This window comes from Salmo trutta, chromosome 18 (assembly GCF_901001165.1).
Source record: "Salmo trutta chromosome 18, fSalTru1.1, whole genome shotgun sequence".
Taxonomy (NCBI): Eukaryota; Metazoa; Chordata; class Actinopteri; order Salmoniformes; family Salmonidae; genus Salmo; species Salmo trutta.
Genome location: NC_042974.1, coordinates 51,609,185 through 51,628,390, shown reverse-complemented (window position 1 = coordinate 51,628,390; position 19,206 = coordinate 51,609,185). Strand labels below are relative to the sequence as shown.

The window sequence follows — 19,206 nt, the reverse complement described above, 5'->3', positions numbered from 1 at the left end:
TCTGTCGTTGTCTGTTGCCACTACAATTGCTGCCTAACCTTGTTGCATTCCCCCTTCGCCCTCCAAAAGAACCACAACGGAAATAAGCTTTTAAGCGTTATCCTTGATGATATTCTTAAATTGTTTGTGGCGGCGTCACCGGCTGGAGCACCGTTATGTATGTATTTAAAAACAATTGCCTAATAGGGAATAGGGTGCCATTGGGGACGATTATAACATTAGTTAGGGGAAGATGTGATACATTTAACTTTCTGGTTTTCTTTTCAGAGCTCTTGAGTGACACTAATAGTGCCTAATTTGCATCATGGCAGTTTGACACACACATGCATGCACCCACTTTCTCTCTCACACACACACACACACACACACAACTCAACTACCAGAAGCTAAAATATTCATGATACATCTCCTGAATGGAAAATCCACGAGATACATGTACAGTAGTCTATGAAACGTACAAAGCTAAATAATAAGTCAATCTGTTCTCTTCTCTTAACTATTCAGCCATCTATGACGATGCCAAAGGCAATTTTTTAAGTTCCGAAAATACAATATAAACATTGCACAAGATCTCAAATACCCATTATCCAGGTAAGTTGAATAGCCTTTCCCAAATCCTTAGGAAGCTTACATAACATCTTTGAGCATTAAGCATTAGTCCTAGCCCGAAGCATACTGATTATTCACAGCGGAGATCGTATAGCTTTGCTCTTTACATTGGAATTCGGAACTCTATGACTGTACTGCCAATACTTATAGCTGGCACACGACGATGCACAATTCTGCAATCTGCAGTCATAACATTCTGGCCCTCTGATGATAAGCAGCGGATATTACATATCTATAACCTAGTTTTGAATATATTCCTCTATAGTACCTGACTTCAGTGACGTTGTAACTGCGGCTTCTCCATGATCCTCTATGGGTTCCTCTCTTTCTCCTCCGCACGAAAAACTCCGCCAACTTCTCCCAACTCCACATAGCTCTTTACCGCAGTAACTCAACATCGACCAATTCTCAAAACATGTTCACTTCTCTATACATTTGGATCATTTTTTAATCCCTCAACTTTGGACGATTGCATTCGACTTCCATGGACATCAATGTCTGCCACTCACAGCAAGATACATATACCGTGAGAGTTTATGTCGGGGTGACCAGGGGGAGGGGGGAGCTGGGTAAGACTTGGCGACCACTCATTCAAAACTACACTGGCAACATAATCACACATCATGGCACTGAGCTTGTCCCCAGTCAAAAGCAGTGGTGTTCAAAGACCAATAAGTGTCTCAAATGACCAGTGTGTGTGTGTGTGTGTGTGTGTGGTAACAGCCACTCAGCAGCTAAATCTGGGGAATCAAGAGTCAAGTGCTTCAAGTGTCTCAGTAGTAACTCATGGAGAAAGGCTGGTGGATTGAGCCTTTGTAATGACTGAAAGACTAAACCACACAAGACCACACTGGGGCCTGTGGCTGTATGGGCTTTGAAACCTCCACAGACATTTGATAACACTAGAGAAAACTCAGCTCTTAAAGCGAAGTGCTTTAAATGGGACATTGTTGAAGCTTCTGCCTCTTTTACAATCTTTTAAATAATTGCAAACACTTTAGCTGTGTTTAATTGAGCTAGCCTGTTGCAATGGAAACAATAGAAAAGTCCCAAAAGCGCAAACCTCATCCAGCTGGCAGGCCAAAGCAAACGCTCAAAGTGTTTGACATTTGTACCTAGGTCTGGTGTACCTGTGTGGTGTGTCTGTCTCGCCAGTCTCACTGCAGGTGGAGAGGTGTGCTGTAGAGGTGGAGCCTGAGGAGGAGGAGGTAGAGCGGATGGACTCTAGGGCCCTGGGGAGCAGCGTGGAGGGCATGCACAGCCATGTCTCCAGGTCAGAGAACTTAGAATAGCTCAGCATCTCCAGAACACTGAAAAGGGAGATAGGAGAGAGGCACAAATACATTTCACCCAAACTGAAAAGATATGACGCGAATTTGGTGCGAACGCGAATGTAGGCCTATATGAGAGATAAAAGACAGAAAGAGAATGGAAAAAGAAAAAGTGATAGAGAGAGAGAGAGCGAGGGGAGAGAAGGAGAGAAAAGGGAAAGAAGAGAAAGAGAGAGAGAGCAAGAGAGAGACAAAGACACAGCGAGAGCAAGAGAGAGGAGGGACAGGGTTTTGGAGCGTACCTGTCCTCCCCCACCCCTGGTATGTCATCCTTCTCGTCTGCAGCCTGGAAGACACAGGAGGTCCTGGAGTCCCGGGACAGCAGCCCACACACCTTATCAGAGTCCAGAGACATCTTCAGCCATAGCTAGGGGGGAGACGAAAAGAAGTGAGCCAAGAGACATTCAGTTCTATTATCTAATTCAGCATTAAATGGATATCTGTCACTGTCTGGCTTCCCATTGAATGAACACACACACACACACACACGGCTTTTCAGAGGGATCAGACCAAGAGAGAAGGGATCAATAAAGGACTGAGAAAGACGTTGCCATCAAGTCATAATATGTAACTACTCAGCTTAGTCCTAATGAAGGTATAATGACTGAACAGTTCGGAAAGAAAACCATGAGCTTTAAACTCTCTTAGTGAATAGCTACTCTGTAACACACACCACTCACCTAACACACACCTAAGACTTACCGCAGTGTTTTACCAAAAAGTCTCCGACTTCTGTGTTTACACCTCCACGACCCGGCTCCAGTGTCTCTCTGGGCCATGGCCTCAGTGGACCTGCTCTGACTTGGGGCCAAGGCCAGGCCACTGCTACTTTTCAGCTGGCATTTACATAAAAATGACTAACTGAGAACAGTGGTTAACATCTTCCATGTCTAACGCCTTCTCACAGAGCAACTGTCTTGATGATGCAGAGGTTGTTGATTCTGCTCTTCACAAGTGTCACACTACTGATGGAAACACAGGTTCCAAAAAAGAACACTAGAGCTTACAATAATAATAATAATAGTTATTATTATTTGGTGAGTGCTTATATTTGTCCTATTTCACATATTTATTTATTTCACCTTTATTTAACCAGGTAGGCAAGTTGAGGACAAGTTCTCATTTACAACTGCGACCTGGCCAAGATAAAGCAAAGCGACAACACAGAGTTAGTTACACATGGAATAAACAAACGGAGAGTGGGGTCACAGCCAGGGTCTGTCATTATCATCAATTAGGGTTAAGTGCCTTGCTCAAGGGCACATAGGCATATGTTTCACCTTGTCGGCTCAGGGATTCGACCTTCCCTTCCGTACCCAGCGCTCTAACCGCTTAGGCTAACTGCCGCCTAAGCTTACAATAGCATAATCACCGGCGACACACTGCTGCTGCGTTGGCGAAAGGTCAACAGTAGAATGATGTGTGGCAGTAATAGTCCAAATCATTACCCCACTTTCCTCCACGTGGCCAATGTTTAGGCTTGTGAGTCAGCCTGTACAGTATGGGCAACTCCCTGGTCAGCATGGGAAAAATGGCAAAGTACATCACATCATTCGAAAAGGTATTGCTATGGCTTCCTCTTGTATGCAGAAGAAAACGTGCTAGGCTACTGCTACAATAACACACACCGTGTCCCCTGTTGTGATGATATTCCCGCATGCCATAAGAAAATCTTCTCTCTCCTTCATTTCACCCATCTTTAATTAGCCTACTGTACTTTCCTCCATGGAACACGACAACGGGAAATTCACTCCAGCTTTACATTCTTGCATGAAAAGCTTGCTAGTTGTCCCATTAATTCTACTTTGACAATGTCGCCGCGAAACTACAACGTTACAGCAAAACGTAGTCATTTCAAAAGCCCCCGGGCGATTTCAAAGCAAGCTGCGGATACATTAAAACTCTCTACTAAGTCTTACGTAGTCTAAAGTTTCCATCTTTGTTTCTTTCCCCCTGAAATCTCAGTTCAGGACAAAAACATATGCTCTCCCGAAGCATTCCTTCGTCGTTTAGTCCCCGTTACGTGTCTCTTTCTGTCTTTGTCTTGAGTTTGCTGCTGCCTGGCAATACAATAGCCTACATCCCTAAAACGCAGTAGCCTAGCCTTAAAAACCCAAGGCAGAGGGTAGGCCGGATGTAGGCTAGTTCATACTTTCAAAAAAGACTTAAAGATTTTTTAGGAGAACTTACCACGCAAATCCCCAGTTCGACATCATGGGGAGGTCGGACATCAGAGCGCTCGGTAGTCATCAGTTACTTAGCCTATCGTCCCGGACTGAGGATGGGGCAGCGGCATCGGATAGCGGACAGCCGGACACCAATCTATAGCCGAGGGAAATGGTCCACATACAAGTCCACGTCCTGCGGTAAACAGACTATATTTGGCCACCCCTTGGCTCGTACTTTAATGTCAAAAAAAAAGATTTGAGTCAGTTACTATGTGGAGACCTTCATCATCAGTTCAAAGCAGCCGTCTGAAGAAGGAAAAGATAACTCGGACAGGAAATATTTATGTCGTTAGGCTGTCCGCCCAAAATTGCGAAGACTGCAATTAGGCTCCATCGACGGAGCAATCTGGATAAACAACAGGCCCATCTCATCACACATCAACGTGACCACCACATACATGAACGAGCTACATGAAAATACACTTTGAAAAGGAGCTTGATGACTGTTGGGCCTAGGCTACTTGGAACATGGAATAGTTGTATGGAAATGATGATAAAAAAGATGTTTGATGGTATTGTTAACTACAACACCACAATAATCAGCCTCTTCATCATTCAAAACTACCACCATCATTATCAGCATCAGTAACCTCACTCACATAAATCAGTGGAAGGCTTATTCTATCACATGCTATCTAGCTGGATGACTTGGCAGATGTTGTCATTTCAACATGGGCCTTAGAAGGAGATTTGTCTTACACATTAAAAACAGTGTTTGCAATATACTCTACAAAAACAATCAATCAGCCTACATCGAATACATTTGGTTGCCTAATATTTCTCTGATGTACGTGAGACACATAACAGTGTTGTGTTGTGAATGTCGGGATTATAAAAATACATTCATCATTCAATAAGATTCATTTCAGGGATTTGATTTCACGGAGTCCCAAATTGTACCCTATTCCCAGGAAATATAAAGGCCTTTATAGTGCACTACTTTTGGCGAGGGCCCATATGGCTCTGGTCAAAATGGAGTTCACTATATAGGTAATAGGGTGCCACTTGGGACAAACCCAGGGTTTGGCCAAAGCTTTTAGACTCACTTAAGGATGAACACATTAGAGAAATAATATTATATTCTGGGAACCACACAGATGTTTTATATAATATCATACAGTTTCTTTTTTGGGCTCCATATGTTACAAAATCTATCATCTTTTGTTCTTTGTAATGATATTCTAAGTTATGTTTTATAGTCACTGTACGTATTATAGTCACTGTCCTTGTTCTCGTTATCACAACACAGCAGGTTGGTGGCTCCTTAATTGGGGAGGACGGGTCTTGGTAATGTCTGGAGTGGAATCAGTGGAATGGTATCAAATACATCAAACACGTGGTTTCCAGGTGTTTGATGCCATTCCATATGCACCGTTCCAGCCATTATTATGAGCCTTCCTCCCCTCAGCAGCCTCCACTGTATCACACGTTAGTCATTGGCCTCCCAAGTGGCGCAGCGGTCTAAGGCACTGCATTGCAGTGCTAGAGACGTCACTACAGACCCTGGTTCATTCCCAGGCTGTGTCACAACCGGCCGTGATCGGGAGTCCAATAAGGTCGGCGCGCAATTGGCCCAGCGTCGTCCGGGTTAAGGGAGGTTTTAGCCAGGGGGGGTAGGCCATCATTGTAAATAAGAATTTGTTCTTAACTGACTTGCCTAGTTAAATAACATTTTAAAAATGTAGCTGCGCATTTTAAAAACATATAGTTGGTAAACTATCTTGTATATTCTTCATCCATATTGTTATGAAGTAGATAGCTAAGTGTGGTTGGGCCACAGTCAGCACATTGCCATGATACACATCCCACCCCTAGGGGGCAGTGGCTGCCGTGGCCAGGTAAGGAAGCTCTGGTATGCATAAATCTGTGGTATTCACAGATGGGAGAGATTACCGCGCTAATCATCTGAACGAGTGTGATTTACCGGCCCGCAGGGCTTTTGATTTTTAAGGCCTTGGAATTTTCCGTATTATTTGTTGTTTGTCATCAACTGAACGACAATATTATAATTATCACAACTTTTTACTGTAGACCTCAGAGCTCATGTATAAAGCATTCCACTGTAGCTCATCCAAAGCTACAGTAGAGAAAGCTGTGTGTGTATACTGTACCCCAACACACTGTTAGTTGTATTCTCAGATATAAGCAATGCTGTACTGTAGGCACTGTACTCAAATTACCCCCCCCCCCTCCCCTCCTTAATACAGGAATACAACTCACTTCTTGAATTGAAATGTAATTGACCCTAACCCTGAATGTATGATCTGTATGTGTCCAGGAAACATCTGTTGGATGCTCCCATTCTTACACAGGTCCCACCATGTTTAATGTCAGCCAAGAGGTTAAGAGAGACATAGAGAGGTGGGTATGGAGAGAGAGAGGGGGGTGGAAAAGGATAAGAGAAAAAGAGATACGGTTCCTGTAGGTGTAAATTAACGATTGAAATAGAGAGAGAGTCAAGGTCCAAGGCAGAGGATGAAAAATAGGGAGTAATAAAACAAGGGAGAGACTAAATGAGGAAAAAGAGGGAAAGTTACAAGAGCTGCTCTGGTTTCACTGGTTAGCAGTGCCCTCAGAACTCTGAAGTGAAGACAGCAGAGGAAATGTCCCTATAATTCCCAGTTTCCATGGGGATTCAACCACAGCAACCAGGGATTACCTCATTTCCTGCCTCTGTAATGTAAATATACCATAGCCTGCAGCCTCGGAGAACAGACAGGAAGGAGTTCAGGGTCAAAGGTTACTGTGCCAAAGAGAAGCCAGTTAACAGAGGTAGACTCCTAGCCAGACCAGACCACACATTGGGTGTATCCCCAAATGGCACCCTCTTCCCTATAGTGCACTACTTTTGACCAGTGCCCTTTAGACCCAGGTCAAACGTTGTGCACTATATAGGGAAAATGTCACACGGAGCTGAACAGCTGAACCCAAGAGCAGACTCAGACAAGGAGACTGCGATGAGGTAACCAAGGTATTTATTGAAACACGGGGGGAAGATTGAGTGCAGGCCAGGGGAAGCTCGGGCGGGTTGCTGGAAACCAAGTGCAGAGGCTGAGGCTGGAGCGAGTGGTGTGGGGACAGGGTAAGCAGGTCCGGAGGGGAATCCAAGGGAGCGTAGAGTGGGGAATCCAGGACAGAGTAGCAGGACTGACAAGAAGTCGGACTGGAGACAGGTACCAGAGTCAGAGCGGGAAGAACTGTAGCGGAGAGGAAAACAGCATCAAGCAAGGGAAAACAGGCACAACAGGCTAGCAACATGGATTGACTGGGCAGAGATTACAATCTTATTTTTTTAATTTTATTTCACCTTTATTTAACCAGGTAGGCTAGTTGAGAACAAGTTCTCATTTACAACTGCGACCTGGCCAAGATAAAGCAAAGCAGTTCGACACAAACAACAACGCAGAGTTACCCATGGAATAAACAATCATACAGTCAATAAATAGGCAATAGTGGCAAAATAATTACAATTTAGCAATTAAACACTGGAGTGATAGATGTGCAGAAGATGCGTGTGCAAGTAGAGATACTGGGGTGGAAAGGAGCAAAAAAAGAAAATAAATAACAGTATGGGGATGAGGTAGGTAGATAGATGGGCTGTTTACAGATGGGCTATGTACAGGTGCAATGATCTGTGAGCTGCTCTGACAGCTGGTGCTTAAAGTTAGTGAGGGAGATATGAGTCTCCAGCTTCAGTGATTTTTGCAATTCGTTCCAGACATTGGCAGCAGAGAACTAGAAGGAAAGGCAGCCAAAGGAGGAATTGGCTTTGGGGGTGACCAGTGAAATATACCTGCTGGAGCATGTGCTACGGGTGGGTGCTGCTATGGTGACCAGTGAGCTGAGATAAGGCGGGGTTTTACCTAGCAAATTCAAAACTCAGATTCAAAACTCAAAAGGACTGACTATCTCCTGTTTCACTACGCTCGCCACCGGGTCTGCGTCACACCAAAGGGTGGGCGTTACAAACACCAGGAATATTCAACTTCAGTTGCTCCACCTCCACACTCAACGCTACCCCAGAAATCACTCCTTTAAATGGTGCCCTGTTCCTAAGAGCAAGCAATAAACAGATGGTGACCCACATGCATGGAAAAACAAAGTCCACTTCTTCAGCTTACCTTCACCAATTTAACAGTACCCAATGTCCTTTCCACCCAACCTGATACCACATATGGATCAGCTAAAAAGGTAAGGATCCACTTTCTCCAAAAAATCTCACTCACACTGAGCCAGAATCATCTTCATCATAATCCTCGGGATGAGACTGGGATCTTCACCACATCTGTCACCTCAGGTAATTCCCCCTCAACATCATCGACTTTACTATCTACCCTATCGGACCACCATTCAGAGGGCAAGGTGGAGCTACTACCAAATATGGTTGATAAATGAAGATGTTTTAAGCTTACCGTAGGCTTCCCAGTCGAAACAGTTCCCACATATATTAGGATGACATTTTCTGATGTTTTTGTTTGTTTTAATCTCTTAGGCAGGTTTTTTCTGTCTGTTTGTGCACACAAAAAAATGTGGACTGATAGATGAAATGCAGACAGTCTGAGCACTGATGGAGGAAATATGCGTTCGTGGTGTAACTCGGGCAGTTGTTGTTGCCATCCTGTACCTGTCCCACAGGTGTGATGTTCGGATGTACCGATCCGGTGCAGGTGTTGTTACACATGGTCTGCCACTGCGAGGGCAATCAGCTGTCCGTACTGTCTCCCTGTAGCGTTGTCTTAGGTGTCTCACAGTGCGGACATTGCAATTTATTGCCCTGGCCACATCTGCAGTCCTCTTGCCTCCTTGCAGCATACCTAAGGCACGTTCACGCAGATGAGCAGGGACCCTGGGCATCTTTCTTTTGGTGTTTTTCAGAGTCAGTAGAAAGGCCTCTTTAGTGTCCTAAGTTTTCATAACTGTGACCTTAATTGCCTACCGTCTTTAAGCTGTTAGTGTCTTAACGACCGTTCCACTGGTGCATGTTCAATAATTGTTTATGGTTCATTGAACAACAATGGGAAACAGTGTTTAAACCCTTTACAGTGAAGATCTGTGAAGTTATTTGGATTTTTACTAATTATCTTTGAAAGACAAATCCTGAAAAAGGGATGTTTCTTTTTATATTGTCACTGAAAAATACTGTTGGCTGCAACCGTGTTAAACCCGATTTAAACAGTGTACTGTAAATGTATATTTTGCAGTTGTGAAATTATTTTGATGTAATATGAAAGTAGAGGGCTCGTAATCTAACGGCAGAAGAGCTAAGTGTGTCGTTAGATGCTTTTTTGCCCTCCCACATCACTGTATATATACACAGAAGACCTCCGCTAAACATAGGATCACATGGTCTATCTGTCTCTCTGTGACCATGATAACTTCAGAACAAAGTTGACTACAAATACAAAGTTGCCAATGTCTTTGCAATTAATACAAACAACCAACGTATAAAAAGATGACTGCATTAAAATATAAATGCAGTAAGCTATAGGCCTATTTCAATCATATTGAAATACATTTCATGTTCAATAAATTGACTGTAATTTGTGTCAGTATATTAAATGATGTGTAGCCTAACGTGCGCAATGATGTGCAAAATCTGTGATTTAGTGCATTTTCATTGGATAACGCCTTAATCATACTGATTGCGTCATTGCAAAATAGTATGCAGCATCATCTGGACGTGTGCAACAAAAGTTCACCATTCACCTTCTGCCAAGCCGTCTACGCATACAGTTTGATGCATAGGTTCGATAAATCCAAGGTATGCACCACACAGAACGCACTGCAACTGCCTCTGCAACACAATGCTTCAAGGCATGTTTGATTTGATTTAGGTTCTCTCCAAAATGGCACCCTATTCCCAATATAGTGCACAGCTTTTGACCAGGGCCCATAGGGCTTTGGTCTAAAGTATTGCACTATGTAAGGAATAGGGCGTCATTTGGGATGTATCCTTAAACCGTTTTCAAAAGTTCAGAGGTTCTCGAGAAACAACAGGCCTACTGTTGTGTAAACTTGCGAAATTATCATATCTTGAGCGCTATGTCCGGAGGTCACACAGGACACTCGCCCAACAGATGCCTCTCTCCGAGCAATTTTCTCGTTGACCTCAACGTACCTACAGTATAAATGGTAATAGCAGAGCAATGTTTTTGAAACAGCTGGAATGTAAAGACATTTTCCTTATATTTGAAAGTTGTTTTATTGAAATTGCCACAATAACTGCCACCTGCCGGCTGCAATGAGCAATGCAAAACTATGGAAGCCCATTCCCGCCACCATAAAAAAAATGTTGATAGGCCTACTGGCTAAAAATGTTGAGATATGTAAGTCAAGTCATTTTGAGATACACAATTAAAACTACGTAGGCCTAAGTACACATTTTTAGATAGTAGATCATGAATATAGAATACTAATTTGTTGCCTTACAATCTGGAATTAAAATAGATTTTGGGGGGGTTGTATCATTTGATTTACACAACATGCCTACCACTTTGAAGATGCAAAATATGTTTTATTGTGAAACAAACAAGAAATAAGACAAAAAAACTGAAAACTTGAGCGTGCATAACTATTCACCCCCCAAAGGCAATACTTTGTAGAGCCACCTTTTGCAGCAATTACAGCTGCAAGTCTCTTGGGGTATGTCTCTATAAGCTTGGTACATCTAGCCACTGGGATTTTTGCCCATTATTCAAGGCAAAACTGCTCCAGCTCCTTCAAGTTGGATGGGTTCCACTGGTGTACAGCAATCTTTAAGTCATACCACAGATTCTCAATTGGATTGAGGTCTGGGCTTTGACTAGGCCATTCCAAGAGATTTAAATGTTTCCCCTTAAACCACTCAAGTGTTGCTTTAGCAGTATGCTTAGGGTCATTGTCCTGTTGAAAGGTGAACCTCCATCCCAGTCTCAAATCTCTGGAAGACTGAAACAGGTTTCCCTCAAGAATTTCCCTGTATTTAGCGCCATCCATCATTCCTTCAATTCTGACCAGTTTCCCAGGCCCTGCCGATGAAAAACATCCCCACAGCATGATGCTGCCACCACTATGCTTCACTTTGGGGATGGTGTTCTCGGGGTGATGGGAAGTGTTGGGTTTGCGCCAGACATAGCGTTTTCCTTAATGGCCAAAAGCTACATTTTAGTCTCATCTGACCAGAGTACCTTCTTCCATATGTTTGTGCAGTCTCCCACATGCCTTTTGGCGAACACCAAACATGTTTGCTTATTTTCTTCTTTAAGCAATGGCTTTTTTTCTGGCCACTCTTCCGTAAAGCCCAGCTCTGTGGAGTGTACGACTTAAAGTGGTCCTATGGACAGATACTTCAATCTCTGCTGTGGAACTTTGCAGCTCCTTCAGGGTTATCTTTGGTCTCTTTGTTGCCTCTCTGAATAATGCCCTCCTTGCCTGGTCTGTGAGTTTTGGTGGGCGGCCCTCTCTTGGCAGGTTTGTTGTGGTGCCATAGTCTTTCAATTTTCTTATAATAGATTTAATGGTGCTTCGTGAGATGTTCAAAGTTTCTGATATTTTTTTAGAACTCAACCCTGATCTGTACTTCTCCACAACCTTGTCCCTGACCTGTTTGGAGAGCTCCTTGGTCTTCATGGTGACGCTTGCTTGGTGGTGCCCCTTGCTTAGTGGTGTTGCAGACTCTGGGGCCTTTCAGAACAGGTGTATATATACTGAGATCATGTGACACTTAGATTGCACACAGGTGGACTTTATTTAACTAATTATGTGACTTCTGAAGGTAATTGGTTGCACCAGATCTTATTTAGGGGCTTCATAGCAAAGGGGGTGAATAGATATGCACGCAAAACTTTTACGTTTTTTAGAATTGTTTGGTACAAGTAATTTATTTAATTTCACTTCACCAATTTGGACTATTTTGTGTATGTCCATTACATGAAATCCAAATAAAAATCTATTTAAATTACAGGTTGTTATGCCACAAAATAGGAAAAACACCAAGGGGGATGAATACTTTTGCAAGGCACTGTATGTGATTTCAGAGTTGGCACCACAGGACCCAGAGTGGTGTAGGGAATTGTTTTCCTGGGGCCCAGAGTTTTTCCAGATCTGGTAGACTAACCTTACCAGGTAAAACTCTGTGTATGACATAGTAATAAATCATCTGTAAAAAAAAAAACGATTTTATGTGGGCTGTGATGGGACCAGATAATTTTTTTTATCAGGTCATATGGTTAAAAATAAACTCCTGGAAAAACTCTGGTCTTAGGGAGGATGCAAATGTTGAAATACAAAGTGCTGGTGCAAATGCCAGCTCTCCACACATTTGCCGACGGCCCTGCTGTTCTGATCTCTGCAACGTGGATAGATGGAAATCACCACACAATGTTACAAATGAAAAAGCATAACCTATTTGTATGATCTATATGTATTTTATTTTTGGAATGTGGGAATGGGCTTCCATATAAACAACTAAACATCTCAACTGCCTGGTGAATTATACAAACGTTTTGTCAGTGGAATTTTCTATCCCAATGATAATAATTAACAATCAGTAAGCCTTGACTAATCCCCAAGGTTTGTAAGACACTGGGTTAAGAATAATTAGGCAAGGACTCAGCTTTCTGCAAAAGGTCTGTACAGTTTATTCAGAGAACGTTCTGAAGTCCATTACACAAAGACATTCATTTTATGCTAACTCTCCACCTACGCACATACCTCCACTCAAACAGTAGGTGAGTTGTATCCCTCCCTGGAGTTCTCACCACTGTTAATCACTACCCAGTGCTGTCTGCCTTTCCCCCGAGATTAGAGAGACCTTGAGGGTCACTCCCTTTCTTCTCTAAGTTACTCAAAGTTCCTCACTAGGTCGGGTCAAACACAGTCTACTATTTTCTTAGGCACACTAATACACACACACACACACACACATTTCATTTTTGTCCCGGGCCTCTACTAGACCTTATGGGCCTTTCGATTAGTACTTTAATTATTCATTATACATGCTACATAACTACTAATTACTAATTGGTTATGTGACAGGGTTGGATTCTTTAATCATTTACCTTTGAACATATTATTCCCTCATCACGTTTTCAGTCACAATTTTATTTTAACACATGTAGCCTAATGATTTGCATGCTATTGATAAAAATGAAAAGTGTAGGTAAATACAGTATTATGTCAATTGTAATTTTGTCCCGATAACTCTGTTCATTGAGAATAAGCCCTTAGACTGTAGATTCCCACTACAAATGGAATATAGAGTCTTAGAAAAAAGAGTTCCAAAGGGTTCTACATGGAACCAAAAGGGTTCTACCTGGAACCAAATAAGGCTTTTCAAAGGATGCTCCTATGGGTACAGCCGAAGAACCCTTAAAGGTTCTAGATAGCACCTTTTTTTCTAAGAGTGTAAACAGACAGCAGGGTAAAGACAATAAACCCCACACCAACACACTGTTGGACCTGAATAACTCTCAGCACATGTCAAAGTCAAGCTGGACCATTCTTCTCGTGCTCTGCAGATCAGAGAAGTACCACCATTGAAAACAGGGGATTCCTATGAGGACACAGATTTTAGGTACAGCACAGAAGGTTAGGTTTGTGGACAAAGGGTGAAGCAATCTGGTATGTCCTCTCACTCACGAAGAGTAGTCTAGAAAATGCTTTGAGTGACAATGGTGGGAAAAATGAGAAGCCAGCCTATGCCTACTCCTGGCCTAAAAAGTGCCCTCATTGGAGAGTATTAATTTGAAAGTCCAGGGATACATTTGTACATTTTACATTTTAGTCATTTAGCAGACGCTCTTATCCAGAGCGACTTACAGTAGTGAATGCATACATTTCATACATTTTTTTTTTCTGTGCTGGCCCCCCGTGGGAATAGGCTTACTCTGGCTCTGGGGAAGTGTCCCAATATGTTTATAATCTTTATCAATAGTGTGTGTAATTGTAGAAAAAGTATGGAAAGTCAGTCAGAGATTACAGTAGTCTCTTACAAATTACTGCAACTGCAGGAAAATCCCTGTTGCAGCCATTACTTTACATTATACATTATGTCATTGGAGCAATGGAGCAATGACATTGTGCAACAATCGAGGGTAATAGTTCCTTGCATCCCTGTGTGGAAATATTGAGTGTCAGTTAGGAAAGCAGTGAATCCAGGAAGGAAAGGGGTCAGATCTACTCCCCATATCGAGGGTCCACTGACCATGTTGCCGAAATCAGTCCCCGAAACAAGGGGTTAAAATAATACAGAGCCATTACTTAAACACACTCACAGACACACACACATGCATGCACACAAACACACACATTTATTTTTTCATTGCGCCGTACAGGTAGCAATTGCTGATAGCTCGCGTAAATGTTGTTTGTTTTTAAGTGTTTTTTTGTATCAACATTTTTCGATCAGCTATTTGTTTTTTGATAGCTATTTTGAATCTGTTGTAATTGGTAATCTTGACCAACATTCAAGACTAATGTTGTCTTGTTTGGCTTAGCTAGCTAACAGATGTCTAGATATGGACTGTTTGGATTTGAATGCCCCAACACCATCTTGATGAGAAGCCTGAAATTCATCATTCATCCTTCCAGTCCATACCCAGCTAGAACATAACGTTCTGAGAACCATAGGTTTCTTAGAGCTTGGTGAGAGCGTGGTTGTCCTATGGTTATTTTACATGCAACCTTTCTGGGAATGGTGCAGGATAGTTGCTTGGCTTTGGAACATTCTCAGCACAAAAAAAAACCCATTATTTTCTTGGTATTTAATTACTTTACAGTTCAGTTCCTCCAGGATTCCGCGATTCTGCAATTACAAAATGTTAGGTGGTGCAAATTTATGTTTTTGCACCTCCACTTTTTATTCCAGGAAATTATCATAATCCATTGCATAATTCATCCATTTTCAAAAAAAAAATTAAGAATATATGTATGACCATAGGAATGGTATAATTGAGTAATATGATTACATTTTGCAACCCTGCTCCCCCGTCGAACCAAGATGAATGGTTTTGACCACTAAAGTCTTGCTTTACTACACGCTTCACTGCTTTGATTGGTGCAGCTAAACCACAAGGGTGTATCCTATAATGAACAGGTACCTGCAAAAAAAATCAAGGAACTTGTTTATCTATTTTGCTGTGCTAACATTAGCTAGCTAGATAAGGTCAGTAAGATAGCTAGCTACGGTTAGCATGCTATCTAGTTACACTGACAGCTGTCAGTTCCTTATTTGTTGATATTTCTTGATCTCTCCACATGGAAATCATTACAACGTTCTTTCCCACCCCAAATTCCTGAATATGTATAAGTAGCCTGCATCATTCTTCGGAGGTGGAACCTAAACAAACATTTCTGCTCTAGGACAGGAATTTCGTCAAAATAAGGGTGTCATTGCCCTCTGGTTGGCACCTTTAACATCAATTAGCTTTAAATTCCGTCCTCAGAACATGAGCAAAACTTTCCATAAAAACCACAAGAACATTTGTGACTCGGTTCAGGAAACTAGGCATATGAATAAAGTACGAATAAATGGTTAAATTGCGAGCCTAGTTGGTTTAGCCACGGAAAAAGTCAGGAACCTTCCTGCTAGCCATGATTGGCTGAGATAATGGATGGGCTGGACATGCCGAGAGATGAGTTTGGATTGGTCTGCCATGTAGCACACTTCTGTCTATAATGAGCTGCTAAGTATGTGTAGGTAATCCTTTCTGACGCAGAATTTTTTTTAAAGATAGCTCTCCACTTTCTGGAGGACCGAGTTTTGAAAGCAGTGGAAGCAGAGTATGATAGCTAAGGAGATGCCGAAAATGTAGGCGTATGATTGCAAATGCGGAGGGAGTCGAAAAGAGGACACAGAAGGCTGCTGTATAAAACATCTTCAAACTACGGGCAGCCATGGCATCCGTGACAGAGAGGGATAAGAAACCTCCAAATAACCGTTACATTTCGTTCTTAGAGCGTTAATAAAACCTCAGAGAAAAACTTTCAGGGAACCAGAGTAAATGTTCTCAGAACCTCCCTGCAATGTAAAATTAACCCCACAACAGGCTAAATTTCTCAGAATCTTTAAAAAATGTTTTACCTGTCGGGACACTTTGTTCCCACAACCAATGTGAAACCAAAAACATACGTTCACACAACTTCCAAGTAACCTAATGTGCTAGTGTAACCAATGTGAAATGGCTAGTTAGTTAGCGGTGGTGCGCGCTAATAGCGTTTCAATCAGTGACGTCACTCGCTCTGAGACTTGAAGTAGGGTTTCCCCTTGCGTTGCAAGGGCCGCGGCTTTTGTGGCGCGATGGGTAACGATGCTTCGTGGGGTGTCAGTTGTTGATGTGTGCAAGGGTCCCTGGATCGAGCCCAGGTTGGGGCGAAGAGAGGGACGGAACCTACACTGTTATACTAGTTGGGTAACTTCCATACTGTGTTACAATGTTATTGTTTTGTATTTGTTGTCATTTTTTATGTGCTTTTGTACATGCAAGTCAGATGTAAATGCCATGTATACAAAAATGTAAAAATAATAAACAAATAATAATAACACACACACACAGAGCCATTACGTGCTAGGGTTACCGGCCCCTATACAAACATTGTTTAAAGTAACTGTCCAGTGAAAATCTCCCTGTTAAAAGTTCATATTCTGTTAACTCATACCCAAATAATGTTGTTGACGCATACTATATTCGTATTTGTGGCTAAAGCTTTCAAAAACCCTACCTAGATTGTAAGATGGCGCGGGGATGCTTATGTTTTTGCACCTCTACTTGTTTACAGGAAAATGTACATAATCCATTAAATAATTTGTAAATACATTTTTTTTTAATTCTGGACATCAGAACAGCAATCACTCACCTCGATCTGGACGAAGACTTCTACTTCAATGAGTCTTCGGCACAGAACATACTGCTCACCTCGGACCAGGGACCATTGGCGAATGTGCAATCGCTGGAAAACAAACTGGACACGCCTCGTTTCGAGTCTATCCTATCAATGGTGCTGGGATACTTATGTTTTTGCACGTCTACTTTTTTACAGGAAAATGTACATAATCCATTGGATAATTAGTACATTTCCTATGACCTAGAAAAGTTTCTGAACATCAGAACAGAAATCACAAACCTCGATCTGGACGAAGACTTCTACTTCAATGAGTCTTCAATACAGGACATACTGCTCAGCTCGGACCAGAGGCCATTGGCGAATGTGCAATCGCTAGAAAACAAACTGGACACGCGTTGTTCGAGTCTATCCTATCAACGGGACATTAAGAACTGTAATATACTGTACAATGCTTTTCGGAGTAATGGCTGAACAAGGACATGGACAATATACAGTTAGCTGGGTTTTCCATGCATCTGCAGGGCAGAACAGAGGCTTCCGGTAAGATCTGTGAGGATGTGGTGTGTCTCTTTGTCAACAAAGACTGGTGCGCAATCTCTAACATTAAGGAAGTCTTCAAGGTTCTGCTCGTCTGAGTTGGAATACCTCATGATAAGCTGTAGACCATACTTACCAAGAGAGTTTATCTATATTTTTCATAGCTGTCTGTTTACCACCACAAACCAATGTTGGCACTAAGACCGCACTCAACAAGCTGTACAGGGCCATAAGCAAACAAAAAAATGACCATCCCGCGGCTAGTGATTTTAATGCAGGAAAACTGAAATCTGTTTTACCTCATTTCTACCAGCATGCAACTAGAGAAAAAAAGATCACCTTTACTCCACACACAAAGATGCATACAAAGCTCTTCCTCGCCCTCCATTTGGCAAATCTGACTATAACTCTATCCACCTGATTCCTGCTTACATTTAAAAAACTCAAACAGTGATGCCTCAATACGGAAGTGGTCTGATGAAGCGGATGCTAAACTACAGGACCGTTTCGCTAGCACAGACTGGAATATGTTCCAGAATTTATCCGATGACATTGAGGAGTTTACCACATCAGTTACCATCTTCATTAATAAGTGCCTTGACAACATCATCCCCACAGTGACAGTGCATGCATATCCCAACCAGAAGCTATGGATTACAGGCAACATCTGCACTGAGCTAAAGGCTAGAGCTGCCGCTTTCAAGGAGCACTGGCAGCATCATGCTGTGGGGATGTTTTTCAGCGGCAGGGACTGGGAGACTATTCAGGATCAAGTGAAATATGAATGGAGCAAAGTACAGAGAGTTTCTTGATGAAAACCTGCTCCAGAGCGCTCAGGACCTCAGACTGGGGCGTAGGTTCACCTTCCATCAGGACAACGACCCTAAGGACACAGACAGGACAAGGTGGGAGTGGCTTTGGGACAAGTCTCTGAATGTGTTTGAGTGGCCCAGCCAGACACCGGACTTGAACCCAATCGAACATCTCTGGAAAGATCTGAAAATAGCTGTGCAGCGACGCTCCCCATCCAACCTGACAGAGCTTGAGAGGATCTGCAGAGAAGAATGGGAGAAACTCTCCAAATACAGGTGTGCCAAGCTTGTAGCGTCATACCCAAGAAGACTTGAGGCTGTAATCGATGCCAAAGGTGCTTCAACAAAATACTGAGTAAAGAATCTGAATACTTACAATACCAGTCAAAAGTTTGGACACACCCACTCATTCAAGGATTTTCTTTATTTTTACTATTTTCCACATTGTAAAATAATAGGGAAGACATCAAAACTATGAAATAACACATATGGAATCATGTAGTTACCAAAAAAGTGTTAAATAAATAAAATATATGTTATATTTGAGATTCTTCAAATAGCCACCCTTTGCCTTGATGACAGCTTTGCACACTCTTGGCATTCTCTCAACCAGCTTCCTGAGGAATTCTTTTCCAACAGTTCTGAAGGAGTTCCCACATATGCTGAGCACTTGTTGGCTGCTTTTCCTTCACTCTGCTGTCCAACTCATCCCAAACCATCTCAATTGGGTCGAGGTTGGGGGATTGTGGAGGCCAGGTCATCTGATGCAGCACTCCATCACTCTCCTTGGTCAAATAGCCCTTACACAGCCTGGAGGTGTGTTTTGGGTCATTGTCTTGTTGAAATACAAATGATAGTCCCACTAAG

General features: G+C 42.4%; 1 protein-coding gene across 1 annotated transcript in view; it reads right to left on the bottom strand.

Annotated features, from left to right (window-relative positions):
• The window catches only part of ankfn1a (ankyrin repeat and fibronectin type III domain containing 1a), a gene marked incomplete in the record, with an annotated part of 232,233 nt that extends 227,805 nt beyond the window's left edge, over positions 1 to 4,428 (bottom strand). The window contains 3 exon segments of the mRNA XM_029697427.1: positions 1,740 to 1,919; positions 2,183 to 2,307; positions 4,131 to 4,428. Of these exon segments, the coding sequence (XP_029553287.1) occupies positions 1,740 to 1,919; positions 2,183 to 2,307; positions 4,131 to 4,190 (365 nt within the window).
• Positions 4,429 to 19,206: the final 14,778 nt, after the last annotated feature.